Genomic DNA, 15,004 nt, shown 5'->3' with positions numbered 1-15,004 from the left:
CTCCGACTACTCCTGATTAGGTCATAGACTTAGAAATGTTAGTTGGCTGTTTGGGTATTCTGACCAGAAAGCAGTCTCTCTGCCACAGAAGTCAGGTTGCATAAAAGGTTATTACAGTTCATTTTTTTTAAAAGCAAATAAAATTTGCTTTAAATGGGATCTTTATATTGGGCAGATAAAAGTTTGAGAACCACCCACTGGGTAAAGGCTGTGGTGTGGGATTCCAAAGATTTCCTTAACCTCTGTGCTGTATTATCAATATGTTTCAGAGTTCTTGACTATTATAGACACATCTTAGGTCTTCTGTATTGGAAATGTTTAGTACTTCCTTATTTTAATAGTGTGGATATGTGTCCATACATATGTCTATGTGTTTGTGAGTGTGTGTGGACATGTGTGCCGTGTGCAAAGAGATCAAGAGGTTAATACTGGAGTCCTTCTCAATTGCACTCCACTTTGTTTTGAGACAGGGTCTCTCACTGCCTTAGAGCTTGCCAGATAGGCTAATCTAGCTGATGAGTCCCAAGTGGCTCTGCCTTCCCAGCACTGAGATCAGAGGAATGTATCACTATGCCCAGTTTGTGTGTGTGTGTGTGTGTGTGTGTGTGTGTGTGTGTGTGCTGGGGATTGTTCTCATATTTGTGTGTCAGACATTTTACCAACTGAGCCATCTCCCCGGACCCAAGAGCCCCGGCCCCTGGATGACTCACACACCTTCCTGTCCACCATGTTTTATTTATTTAAATTTGTCAGATCTGGGAGATTGTGAAAAGGAGAAACAAGGTGGACTGTGCTTGGAACCACTTGAGCAGCTTGGTTCTAGAGGCTATAATTCCTTAAAATGTGAGGCAGGTTGTTGAGCACAAAATTTTCTGTTTGGGATGGCTGACCCTTTGTATTTACTTTCTTTTCTTTTTCTGTAATTTCTCAAATATATTTTAACTATTCTGTACTATTTACTTTTAAATTTCTTCAGCAAAAATGAACAGTTTCAAAAATTAAACTAAAAAAATTATTTTTACCCAATCCAGTGAACTGTTTTCCTGAGTGATATGCACTGGACATTTTAAACAATTTTATAGTTGTATAAGACTTTATTTGGGATTCTAACACAGGGTAAGAGTCTTTTGAAGGAAGTCAAAACAGTAAATAAAATGATAGGAGACATTGGGATGGTATTTAACTTGTCTTCAATAGTGCCATGTAAACTTGACACAATGACTAAGAAGTAATTGGCAGTTAGAAGAGCCTAGGTATGGTTTGAATAAATAGTACATTCTAATGTATTTGAAGCAATGCCTGCCTTCTTTATCATAATATTCTTCATTTTTTGATTTAGATTGATGGATTTCAATAGAACTAAATTTTATTGCTAAGTCCTAATTGATTGTGCAGATATAGTTTTGGTGCGAAGCTCATGTTGAACAGCAGGAGTACAAATAAAGTTATAGGCCTTATTATTAAGAACCTCATAATCATTCAAGCATTATTTTTAAAACATCATCACAATCTGCATATTTGCATATATGATGCTAAACAGCCTGTTCTCTGTGACAACTAAATCTTTTATTGTATTATTCATTGAAAATCAAAGTAAGGGGTAGTGTACTCTCAGAAGACTTAGCAGTCTTTGATGTTCACGGAGTTCAGCACACATTTGTGAGACAATCCTTTCTTGGAATTATAAACTGGGCTTTGAATGCTGGCTGGCTATTCCGCTTACAAAGACTAATTCTCTGGGAATGGAAGTCATCTGCATAGATGGTTATTACAGCCCATTTTTTTTATGAAAGCAAATAAAATCAGCTTGTAAATAAAGGGTAAAGGCTTGGAAATTATAGATGTACCCCTAAATACCTAAAGACAAACTCAGAGCAAAGGCAATAAATTGGGAAGTTTGCCAGTTGATCAAACTCTTTATTCGCCTAGAATAATGAATTTGTAATGAAAAAAATGAGCTGCCTTCAAAGATAAAAGTAAATAAGCAATTTGTTTGATGGGATATTAAGCCCCTGAAAAGATCAGGTGATAAGCCTCATTTCAATGTGATACTCAATCAGATAGAGTTGAAATTTTTTATTATTCTTTCCTCCCAGGGACTGTTATCTTGTGGAGCCTGGGCTTGCTTTGATGAGTTTAACAGAATTGATTTGGAAGTACTTTCTGTGGTTGCTCAGCAAATCCTTACTATCCAGATAGGTAATGAGCTTGTCTGTCTTTGCAGCAAGTGAAAACAAAGGAACCTGGGAAGGGGCAGCAAGTGGCACAAGCTGAGGCACTGCTAAGTCACTGCACTTGTCGTTCCCACAGGCATTAACTCAGGTACCGAGCTCCTAGTGTTTGAAGGAACAGAACTAAAACTTGACCCCACGTGCGCTGTCTTTATTACAATGAACCCTGGGTATGCTGGGCGGTCAGAGCTGCCAGACAACCTGAAGGTATGGAGGCTATAATCCTAACATGTTTCCTTTTCACCATTTATGAATGCAAAGAGAATATGGGATCCTAGGATTGTGCTTTTAAAAATCTGCTTTTAGGCACACAATTTTGGGAAATTATTCTAGAAGATACTGTTTAAAGCTTCGAATATTTTTATAAAATAAAACAGGTACAACTCCAAAATTTTATAATTTTACAGTAGTACTGATTATTACAAATGACAAAAGACAGAAAAATACTCAATATCTCTTATTGAATTCTATCTTTTTAGTTTTATATGCATCTTAAAGGGCTCAAATCTGACAATGTATATGGGTGGTGTTTTTTTTTAAGTTAATTTAAATAAAAGGATAAACATTTTTCTATCTTTGTAAACATGACCTGGACTGTAAACACGATCTTATTGAGCTGTCTTTCTGATGGCCATCTAAGTTGCTTTCAGTTCCTCCATTATAAGTAGCACCATGAAAGACTGTTGTTGCTGAAGGCCTCTCTCGATTGGAAGACATCCCTTAGCTGAATCGCCTTCAACACAGGGTAAAACCACTCACTTGTCATATCGAGTCTCAGTTCCTGTTAATATATGACACTTTTCCTTTTAATTTATAAGGAACAAAAAACTGTCCTAGCTGAATAGAGCAAAGCTTTCACTTTTAAAAATTAACTTCTCATTTATTAGGTAAAAAGTGTTGTTTTCTCTGTGTATTTGCCTTCTTTATTATATTCCTTCAGGGTGAACTGCATGTTTATGGATTGTGTATAAGGAACAATATTTATTAGTGAATAGTGCATTAATAATTGTAGATGAGAGCTCAAGTTTTCTGACTAAATCCTACATGCCTTCTACTAGTTACATGTGTGCTGCGACAGTACCAGGATCGTTCTGCTGCTACCAAAGAGTTCTGTATTTCTAAACTATGTCCTTTATGTGCTTATGTGACGAAGCACTTTGCCTTAGCAAAGGAGAGGATTATTTAGAAATGAGAAGGGAGGGGTGAAGAGATTGTTCAGTGGGTAAATGTTCCTGCCTTCAAACCCAAGCACCTGAGGCCAGGACTTGCATGGAAGAAGAGAAAACTGACTCCCTCAAATTGAACTCTGACCTTCACACTCTGATCTCCATATGTGGGTTGTAGCATGTGCACCCTCCCCCATAAGTAAATATAATATATTTCAAAAGAGGGAAGTGGTAAAGTTTTTTATCTAAAAGGCTCTTTGTGACATCTTGCAGTTTTGTTCTGGAAAGCTCTCTTTGCAGCCATTCCTTCTGCTCTACACTTAGATCAGTCTGCTATTCAGTGGGATCACCCTGAGTACATAGTCACAAAAGCAGAAGGCAAAATTCTGTGAGTAGCTGGTCATAAAAAGCTGGAAGACACGATTAGTTGAATCTTCTAATGCCTGGGTAGACTGTCCCACACTGAGTGCGTGTGTGTGTGTGTGTGTGTGTGTGTGTGTAGTAGTAGTAGTAGTAGTAGTAGTAGTAGTAGTAGTAGTAGTAGTAGTAGTAGGTAGTAGTAAAAGATATTTGCCCTGGAGCTTCTGGGGTGTTGGGTGTTCTTTCTGCATTAAGCTAAAGTCCTGTGATGCTCCCCTGGATTTCTGTTTCTACTGTTCCCTCTTTGTGGCTGGAGTTGCTATAGAAACCTGTTTGCAAGTATACAAGGAAATTCCTAGCTGGGTGTGGTGCTCCCAGTTTATAATCCAGTTTTTGGGAGGCAACAACAGGAGACCAGGAATTCAAGGTCATCCTCGGCTACAAATTGTCAGGGACAAGAAACAAAAGAAATTCTAAAAAAGGGAAATGAGCTTTGAATTCCTTAAAAGAAAGGAAAAGGAAAAGGAAGGAAGGAAGGAAGGAAGGAAGGAAGGAAGCCGCAGGCAGCACATTCACCTATGCACCAACTCAGACATAGGCATACACATACAAATAATTAAAACATAAAACAAGCCTTTGAGACTATTGGACTCCTTTTTTTTTTTTTGGTCCACAAAATAAAGCAAGTATTAAGAGCTAATGCATGCATACTGCCATTTCCTGTCTATCACAGGGGCTTGTGTATAAGTCACAGTGATCTTTTAGCCTTTCGCATGCTGTTTTCTCTCTCTGAAGTGCTCACCTTATCGATGACATTCCTCCTTGACAAATGAATTCAGTGTTTGAACAAAGAACCACTAAGCATACGCACAGTTCAGAAATGGCCATGGGCTATGTCCTGAGCTGGGGATATGCCTGTAGGTTCTGTGGAGACACTCTTTCTGGGTCTCTCCTCTTCCTGGGTTGCTGGAGGATAGCACCACACAAACTTCCAAGTTGGTGAGCTCTCTGTCTGCTTGGAGCAGTGGGACTGCTGGCTGCTGCTTTTATCATGTGCATTTTCTGTATCCTCTTCTCAGCAAGCTCTGGGCTTTGAGCCTGGGACCAGAGGCTACTTCTGTTTTTTGGTTTTTTTTTGTTTTTGTTTGTTTGTTTGTTTGTTTGTTTTAAATGCAGGTTTTATCTAGACAAGACCAAATGTTAAAAGGGGGATTCTTCCCACACAAAATAATGATTATCAGTTATCAAAATATATGTAAGCTATAGTGTATATCAAATACACTCCCAACTGTTCATCGTACTTGGGGATAGTGTGGAGAATTTGGGGTTCATATCTGACCAGCTCTTCCATCAAAGAGATTATTTCCACACATCTCCTCTTCCTTACTCCAAATACTTCATGATGAGAAGGTTCAATGGTTATGTACACTTCTTTTGTAAATTTGATATACACTATAGCTTACATATATTTTGATAACTGATAATCATTATTTTGTGTGGGAAGAATCCCCCTTTTAACATTTGGTCTTGTCTAGATAAAACCTGCAATTTCTGGAACACATCTCTACTTCAGAGGAGTTATATTTTAGATTGGAACCGCTCCAAAAAATTGTTACTCAAGATTGTTTCAGAATAGTTTTCAAAATAGACATATTCCAGATCTGCTGGCATTACAAAGCCAATAGCTTGACACATACACAGCTTTCCAGAAGACGTGCGGTATGAACTTTTCTTGCAGTATCTGAGGAAGAAAGGAGACTCATTGCACTCAACATCATGCTCATTCCTTGAATAAGACATGTTTATGACATGTCTTTCCAGATTCTTGGAAATAGTAGGGAAAAAAAGGATTGTAAGTGTGGGAACAAGAACAAGGATGAGACTATCAGGGGCGAGAGGTGGTGGAGTCACTTGAAGAATCCCAGAAATCAGACTCTGGGGACCAGCATCAGGGTGCAGATCTGAGTTTATTGTGCAACACATAAGCTTATCTACAGTGTTGTATCAATCCCAATTCCCTAAATTCTCTGCCAATCATTTCTTGCCACAAAGTCACCATGCTCCAAATGAACACACTGCCTGCCGAGGTAAGTCAGAAGGAGCAGGGGCAGCATGCTCAGCTCTTAGGGTTTCCCTGAAGACGAGCAGTGGGTTGGGGGTTGGGGTGTGAAGCAGCCACCACTCTGGCCTCAGTTCCATTTTGCTGTCTCACCAGTGTTCCAGAAGCCATTTTCAATCTAATTCCAAGGATGGCAGATGAGCACTCTGTGAGGTGACACAGGAGCCTATGGCACCTCCCTTTCCATCCACTTTTTCACAAGATGGACTTCCACATCCCCAACACTTGAGGGCTTCTCTGTTTTCAGTTGTATCGATGTGCAGCCCTTTGGGCCATACTCCAGGTGGTCCAGTTCTTCATGCAGCACTCCTCTACAAATGGAGTAGACCCGGTAGAAACTTATCTCTTGTATTTTTGTTGAAATAAGCACAGAGTATTATACTCGCATTCATAATGACTACATATGGTAAAACATATTGACACTGATGTGTTACTGAGATCTTTGCCTCACCCCTGCTCTGTTTCTGGTACTGAAGAAGACCTGCTACCAGTTATGTTAGAATCCAATTTACTTCTGTTTCAAAAGGCACTGAATTTTACTTAGCTTACTGCAATGCTTACAAACATACTGGCACTCTGAAATCAAACTTGGTATCAATCAGTATGGCACAAAATGTTTGAGAATCACCTAATTAGGTCCCAAAATATTTTTTTCAATTTATGATGTGTGTGTGTGTGTGTGTGTGTGTGTGTGTGTGTGTGTGTGTGTACAAGTATGGATGCTAGAGTATTACAGCATGTGTATAGAGTTGAGAGAACAACTTCCTACAGTTAGTTTTCTTCTATTATGGGTTCTGGGATCCAAACTCTGGTGGTAGGCTTATATAACAGGAATCTTTACCTACTGAGAAATTCTATTGGCCCATAAAAAATACTTCATTTTGGACAATTTCAATGTCAACTGTTGACTTTAGAAAATGGTTTCTAATAAGTGGAACACCATAGTGATAGTGCCATCTTATGGCAAGTGAAAGACAGGGGAGTAGCAGATGGGGGTACATGGAAGATGAGAGTTCAGCCTGTCACACAAGGCACTGGAAATAAGCAAGTACTACTTTGCACTGTTTTCAAGCTAGACTGTATAACTCATAACTAGACAGAAGCTTCTGACTAAATTGTAAGTTCAGTCTCTCATTAATTAAAAAAAAGTAGTTGAAAATCTACCTCTTTGAGGAGATACCATATGAATAGCTATGGTCCTTAATACTTTTTTTCTTTGGTATAAATGGTCTAGATTCAGAGTTACTTGCTCAAACTACATTTTCCAAAATATATGTGTGTGTGTTTGTGCACGCAAGGAAACAATGTTTTAATACAATATTTGTTAAAGTGAACCCTGATATGCACTAATATTCTAAACATAAATGTCATATTTATTCTTTAAAAATCTATTTAATTTTATAATTGCTTACCATCACATTACATTTAGTTGTTTTATAACATTTACAATTCTTTGATTACAAATGATCTTTATAACTTGCAAAATTGTTGATCCTTAATAGTGACCATTTATGGCTTTTCAATGTTCTCTGAATTATTTATTTGCAGAAGGACTAGTCATGTTTCTTCAAACTCAAAAGATTCTGACTATCTCAAAATATTTCCTTTACTTAACACAGTCTTGTCACTAGGGCAGCAGATTCCCTCCAGGTTATAAGTTAATTGGATCCCTTGAGAGCCTGACTGAAAGCCAGGCTCCCAACAGCAGGATCTTTATCACTATCCTGGGTAAGAGACCCAATTTGCTTGCATCCTGGCTGTCTGATGTTCTTTTTTCTGTAACATGTTGCTTTCCACAAAGAACTTTGCAAAACTGATTCTGGACATTTAGAAAGAACAGTTTACTTAAAGCTAATGGTATGTTTATTACATATGCCTTAATGGAAAACCAAGTTTAATTCTTTTATCTATATGACTTGAATATTGTAACTAGTGAATATTAAATAACGAACATTATGGTAGGTATGGAATTCCTGTAGAAAAGCAATTAAAACCATAACGCTTGATTAAGCAAGAGCAAGATTGCCTTTCTACACCTTTTGAAAGACTTCTTTCATGCCTCACAGGCTCTCTTCCGGACAGTTGCCATGATGGTGCCTGACTATGCCATGATTGCTGAGATCGTGCTTTATTCCTGTGGCTTTGTCACTGCACGGCCACTGTCCATAAAAATCGTGGCTACATACCGCTTGTGCTCAGAGCAACTGTCCTCCCAGCACCATTATGACTACGGGATGCGAGCCGTGAAGTCTGTGCTCACAGCTGCTGGCAATTTGAAGGTAGAACTAAGTGCTGTGACTCATTGAATTTTTATTCTTAAATCTCAGGACTAAGTGTGTTCATAAGAGTTCCAGCATCTGTCTGCATTCATCAATTAGCTGAAAAAGAATACTTTGCTGACAATGAAAATAAAATGTTATATTTTATAAGACAGTATACAGGTAATGCTTAGTGTTTAAATATGTGAAGTTAGGTAGAGCTGAAGAACACAGTCACATACTTTCAATAAATGTTTTGAAGGTTTTCTATTTATATAACATGCAGTACTCTGTGGAGCATAATGAAATTAATATATAGAAACCCCTAAACATCTCCTGATGTAATTGTCATCCCGGAGGCTTACTGCCTCAGTCTGCTAACCTAGGCCCAGTCCTGGAAGCTTTGAGCCTCTGTACAATCTTATTTAGTCCTACAATATTTTCTGCCTCTGAGACTTACTGCTGAATAAGCTCATCCTTTCTTGTGCTTTCTGAACTTTTGCTGGTTGGTTCAACTCAGCAATTCTGATTCAAACTCCTCTCCAAGCTGACTGATTCAATCTAGCTCCTCTCAGTTTCTTACTGAATTGCTCTGCTTGGTCTAGTACTAATGTTCACAATATGTTCTAGTCTTCTGGCTCCTTCTCATTCTCTGGGTCATTCTGTCTTCACCCGTGTCTAGCTTGATATCTCTTCAACCTGTCTCTGTAAAACTCTCCTGGTAAAACTACTTCCTCTCCCCATTTTTTTGTGCATTACTCCCTCATAGCTTCTCTACCCCCTCTCTTCTAATAAGAGTTGTGTATATCTTATTCTATTATCTGCTTTGTCACTCTATCTGCCACTCAGTAGATAGCACTGTCAAAATGGGTGCTTCCTTCTGTACACTAACTTTACCTTCATTGTTTGGGATTAAAAGTGTGTGCTAAGGCTGAGACACACCTGACTGAGCCAGCTCAGTCAGTCAACAGGGTCTCCAGGGAGGAAGCAAAGATTAAAGAAAAAAGGAGACAACTGTACAACATTATAGTATGGTTGCAACAAACACTGAAGCGGGTTTAATCTCTCCCAGTCTGTTTTATATCATCATTTTAGGTACATGCAAAGAATAGGGTCAGTTCTGAGGCATAAACACAGTAGTCAAGGAACAAACAACACATAAACAAAGTAGTAAAGGATCAAACAAAGCTTAAACAAAACTCCAGAGGTCACTGTATTCAGGGACTTATTAAGATGATCGAGATACAAGGAATACATTACTCAGCTGTATATTTCTTGAGCTTACTTCCTTGTCCTAGCCCAATGTCAAATATTCTTGCCAATTTTCTAGAATCAGCCCTAAGAGTTCTTCACATCTCCCTCTTTTTTATTTCATAAACAAGATTGCAACTGTCTTAGGTTGCTCTGACGAAGAATGCCTTCCTTACCAGTCATTGAAAATGCATTATCCAAAGCAATGTATTTCTGTCTTGGGTTGGTAAGGCTCTTTGCAGAATCTTACCCATCATTAATTGCCAGCCTGTTAAATTAATGACTTTGTCTGGGGATCCATTTTAAGTCCCAAGCCATGTATTTTGGCCACCAACATGTTGATGTTGTTTAAGGCAAGTATTATCAAAATGAGCAGGAATAAAGTATTCCCAGGACAAGACGAGCCAACATATCAAACTATATAGGCCATTCTTAAAGGTTGACCAAGATGGAAATACTGGCCTTAAGCATGAATAATTTTATTGGAAGCAGTATCAATAGCATCAAAACTTAGCAGAAGAGTATTCTTTAAATTCATAATCTCAGTATGCAAAGTTAAAATATCCAGAGAGGTATTAGAATTATGCCAAATACGCTGCAAGTGTCTTTGAATTTTCTCCCAATTATAGTGAGTGTCATTATAAATTTTAGAGGTGACACAAATCCATTGGTATTTTGCATTCAAGATGACTTCTTACTCTTAAACTCTGAACCTCCCTCCAAGAATTTGAATAGTATCATAAAGGGCATCAATCTGTTATTCCAACTGCCTATCTAAATTTTCTTGAATACTCAGAGCATTAGTAACATTTTTTTTGCTAAATAATTAACAAAAGTGGCTGTCTTTTTGCTAAATAATTCACAAAAGTGGCTGTATTAACTTCTTGGGTCAAAGCAATTGCATAAGTAGTGGCTTAATTAATTAATTAATTAATTGTTATACTGTCCATAATCAAACCTACTACCCTCTTGCTTCCACTTAAAGCCTGACTCAATTCTTCCAATATTTGTAAACTTTTAAAAGAATACTAAGATCCTGTTACTCACAGGTAATAAAACAAAATCTGGTTAATGGGCTACTTTTCACGCCAGATTTTAGTACACTAACACAATTAGAAATTATAGAATCAGAAAAAAAAAGAAATTATAGAATCAATACAACTTACATTAGATACTATAGAAGAAACAAAAGTAATTTTAACATGACCAATTAATAAAAGATTAGGCACCTTTACACATGCATTGACATTTTTTTTGAAATCCAGATCCTATCCCAATTTTATCCACTGTAAATGTAACTTCAGAACCAGCCTTCCAAATGCCCACTGTCTTTTTCTTTATTTTAGTATTGGACTGATCTCCAGAGCAGTCCATGATTAGGTCATAATAACTAGTAACATTAAAGGAATGAGAAGGGTCATTATAAGAACTTCTCTATTTGATTAATTTTTTGAAGGCAGTTTCCACAGTCTCTATGTTCTCTTTCTCACAAGGTCTAAAAGCTTGAAACAAGGCAGCTTATACAGTTTGGGATATAGGCAAGCAAAGGTGGGTCAGGAACATGTCCAATACAGCTTTTCTATCATCACTGTCAGAGCACTCAGCAAGCTCATGGTCAGTATCATTCTTTGTCCCAGCATCAGTATGATTGGTGAATCACTCCTGTAGCCACCATGCTTCTTCAGCATCCTATGGAAAAAACACAAACATGCTCTCTTCCCCATATTAATACCCAATCAGGACCATGCCATATGCCAGTATTTCATCTAGGCATAAGTATGCCAAGTTTTAGGGTGCCATAGACACTTAGCATCATCCAAGGTCAAAAATTCAAAATAAAATTTTGTGATGAATGATAGACAAATTGTGAAAGAGTATACAACTCTGCCCCCTTTGTTTGTTTTATGTAATTGATTGTTTTAGAGCTCCATGGACTTGTTCCATAATTCTCTGTAACAGATATTTCAGCATGAAGAGAAGCATATTTAAGTTTATATTCAGAAGAAAACCAAAGGGGTATTAAAATCTTGAGTTTGTGATTGAATTGTAAACTGCCAATTTTCCATTAGTTTTATATATATTTAACTATAATTTTTAAAAGTTTCTTCACAATAACAAAATAAGTATTTTTTGAAAGTGAAGTCATAGAGCATAACCATAATTTTGGAAAGCCAAACCAATTTTTAACAGTGTAAACAATCCAGTCTCTCTAAAACCAATTCCAAGTACATTATTTTCGTGATACAAAGTTTGGCTGCCAGTTCTTGTATATGAATGCATGATGAGCATTTAATACCTCATTAAAGAAACATTGTTTTAAAGCCTATCTTTTATAAGTCTTATTTCTAGGACAGGAATTACATAAAATATTATCCCAATTTAGAGATATCTTTCCTGTTTCTGTGGGTTGGCTCATGCCATATGTTGTTGCCCAGAGTGACTCCAATCCTGAATTACCAGTTTTATTTTATTTTATTTTATTTTTTTCAGAGCTGGGGACCGAACCCAGAGCCTTGTGCTTGCTAGGCAAGCGCCCTACCGCTGAGCTAAACCCCCAACCCCCTGAATTACCAGTTTTAAGCCAACTTTCTGTTAACAATGCTTCAAATTTTTAACCATACCCAATAACTTATAAGCCAACAATCTATAACGAAAACATGCAGAACACAAATATATTTAGAACCAGTCAGAAAAAAACTTGAAAGTGGCTATACACATTTAAATATTTAGACTGGACAGACTAAATTTTCTTAGTTTTTCTAGCTGTAATTTCAAGCAAAGAGCAGCTTGTCACCTGCTGAACCCAAATGTTCCAGCAGATAAAGTTTTAAACATTTTTTCTTTTGAATATGAAACAGAGCAATGATCAAGCAATGAAACAAAAACATAGACATAAAATGACAAATATGGACAGATTGGCACACCAAGGACAGATATTAGACAGAGAGGGAAGAGAACCAGATATCCCACCAAAGGGACTCAGAGAAGAAGCAGGACATCGTTTTTGACTTATTTTCACTCCTCTAGATTTTAGCATATCTCTAAGCATGTATACAGAAAGCCTTCTATCATTATCCTGTCCCACTTTTACAGGGCTTACCACTGCCCAAATTTTCTATATTTTCCTTTGTATACACTTCCTTTTTCTGAGGTGCTCTTCACTGAACTTCTCATACTTGACCTGCAACATCAGAGTACCATCTGACCAAACTAGCTCAATCAGTTAACAGGGTCTTGAGGGAGGGAGCAGGCAATTAAAGAAAAAGAAAGACAACTAGACCATACTATAACTTGACTCCAACAAGTCCTGAAATGGGTTTAAATTCTCCTAGTCTGCTTTTATATCATTCTAGGTACATGCAAAGTATAGGGTCAGTTCTAAGGCATAAACACAGTAGTCAAGGAACAAACAAGGCATAAACAAAATAGTCAAGGAACAAGTAAGGCATGAACAAAAACCTGGAGGTCACTGTATTCAGAGACTTATCAACATGACAAAGATACAAGGAATATATTACCAGGCTATATTTGTCTTGAGCTTATTTCCTTGTCCTAGCCCAATGTCAGATATTCTTGCCAATTTCCTAGAAACTCTTCGCACACACCACAACTAGAAACAGTTTTTTTTTCCAGTAAACACAATCTCAGGGTTCACAGTGTGATCAAACACATTATGTAACACTTATGTAATTGACAATTGTAGTCACATGTGGCCTAGTGGTAATAGTGATCAAATATTTGCATTTTAAAATCATAACTAAATACATGAAAACAACAGATAATTCAGGACATGGTTGACTTCTCTCTAGAAATAAAACCATGAAATAGAAGGCAAGATAAGTTATTGTTAAGAGCAAGCTCCAGAAATGTGACCTTGGAGTTTATGAGATGTTCACATTCACAATTTGTAGAAGACACATATTTTAAAATAGATCTCATGTAATTAACAATGGTTTGCATTTTTATCCTCTACCATAATGCTATTAAGAACTCTGATATATGGTGGTCACATTTTACTTCATATTAGCCTAACATAACTTCAACCACCCACCCCTCTTTCTTTGCAATAAACACAAGTACCTAGAAGCAACAATTTATACTACCCTGGCATGTCAGGATTACTTTGTGGCCAGATAATGGGAGAGATAATACATTGTCCTAGTGCAAATGAATGCTGGAATCTTGACTGGAATTGAGCTATAAAAGTTAGACTGCAAATGAATCCTGAAAATAAATCCTATCACTCTTTGTTATAAGCTAATTTAGATTGTTGAATGCTTTGACTTGAATATTTTCAAGTTTATGTTTTACCAAGAGACAATTTAAGCATTTGCTTTGAAATAATAGCCTCTCAAATAATAAACATGAGCTTGATACTTTAAAAATCATTTTATGTTACATTGATCAAAAACAAAGACCAGATGAGCAGGACTAACTCTGACCTCTGGGAGCTCTGGAGGGTCAGAGACATGCTGACAGCCAAACATCTGTGGCTGCTTCATAAAGAATAAGACTCTCTCTCTCTCTCTCTCTCTCTCTCTCTCTCTCTCTCTCTCTCTCTCTCTCTTTCTCATCTTTTTGAAAGACAAGAGAGAAAAGAGAGAATTCTAGAAAACAAACAAATTTACAAACCAAGTGGTAGGGGAACCTTTGAATGAGATATTTAATAAGTTAAGTTTGGGGGAAGTAATTCTAAGGTTAGATTTGGGGAGTGTTGTTGTAAAAATATAAAAATAATAAAGAGTATCGGTGTCTTTTACCCCGCTAGGTCCACACCGCGGTGCCCCAAGATATCTGCTGGTTATCTTGGCGGAAACACATCCCAGCCGCACACTTTCCTGCACTCAAACCCTCACATAAAAGAACACACAACACAATAATCTTAGATCCAATTGGTAAGATATAATTGCCCACTTAAACATACAAAGCCCGGTACTATCCATCCCTTGACAACATTAATAACAACCTGTAAATACACAGAGCAGAATCTTAACATCACCTGCCATCTTGTCCTGCCACGGCTTCTCAGCCCCTCTCCTCTGCCCTGTCTCCTCCTCTCTCCCCTAGTCTCCTCCTCTTCCTTCAAACTTCTCTCCCGCCCATCCTTCCTTCTCCTCCAATGACAGGCCTCCTTCTATCCTGTACCTGCCTCACCTGTGACATCATCCTACAGGGGAGCACTAATTATGTGACTTATAGGCATAAGCAACAAGTTCCAAGTTACATCAGATTTTTAGTAAACATTGGACATGCAATGGACATTTAGAGTTTATGATTTTTTACATACTCTTTCCTTGACTGAATTAGCTCTCTCCATCTTCTCTATGGAGCTTGATAATTACAAGGCATACAAACAGGCAGTAAGCAGGTAGCCAGCAGGCACCATGGTGCTCTGTTCATCCACCCCAACTCACAACATTCCTCACTCAGAGTTTTACAAAACTAACCTATTAGGGGTCTTGAATAAGCAAGTGCTACCCAGTAAACAGGCAATGGCAAGTCTCGATGTATCGAATTCCTGGTCACTAATTCTGTATCAAAATGTATTTGGAAATGTAGTCAGTTCTGCCTCTGTTCATGCTATGGGGAATTCATTGAGTGTAAACTTCAGTTTCTGTA

The 15,004-nt window shown here is 37.6% G+C and overlaps 1 protein-coding gene across 1 annotated transcript in view; it reads left to right on the top strand.

Moving 5' to 3' along the window:
* Positions 1-15,004, top strand: part of Dnah7 (dynein, axonemal, heavy chain 7) — a 305,586-nt gene that overhangs the window by 116,079 nt on the left and 174,503 nt on the right. The window contains 3 exon segments of the mRNA NM_001419550.1: positions 2,097-2,199; positions 2,311-2,438; positions 7,943-8,155. Of these exon segments, the coding sequence (NP_001406479.1) occupies positions 2,097-2,199; positions 2,311-2,438; positions 7,943-8,155 (444 nt within the window).

The sequence above is a fragment of the Rattus norvegicus genome, chromosome 9 (genome assembly GCF_021556685.1).
Source record: "Rattus norvegicus strain SHRSP/BbbUtx chromosome 9, alternate assembly SHRSP_T2T, whole genome shotgun sequence".
Lineage (NCBI taxonomy): Eukaryota > Metazoa > Chordata > Mammalia > Rodentia > Muridae > Rattus > Rattus norvegicus.
The sequence above is the reverse complement of the archived record's forward strand: the minus strand, read 5'-3'. Positions and strand labels throughout refer to the sequence as shown.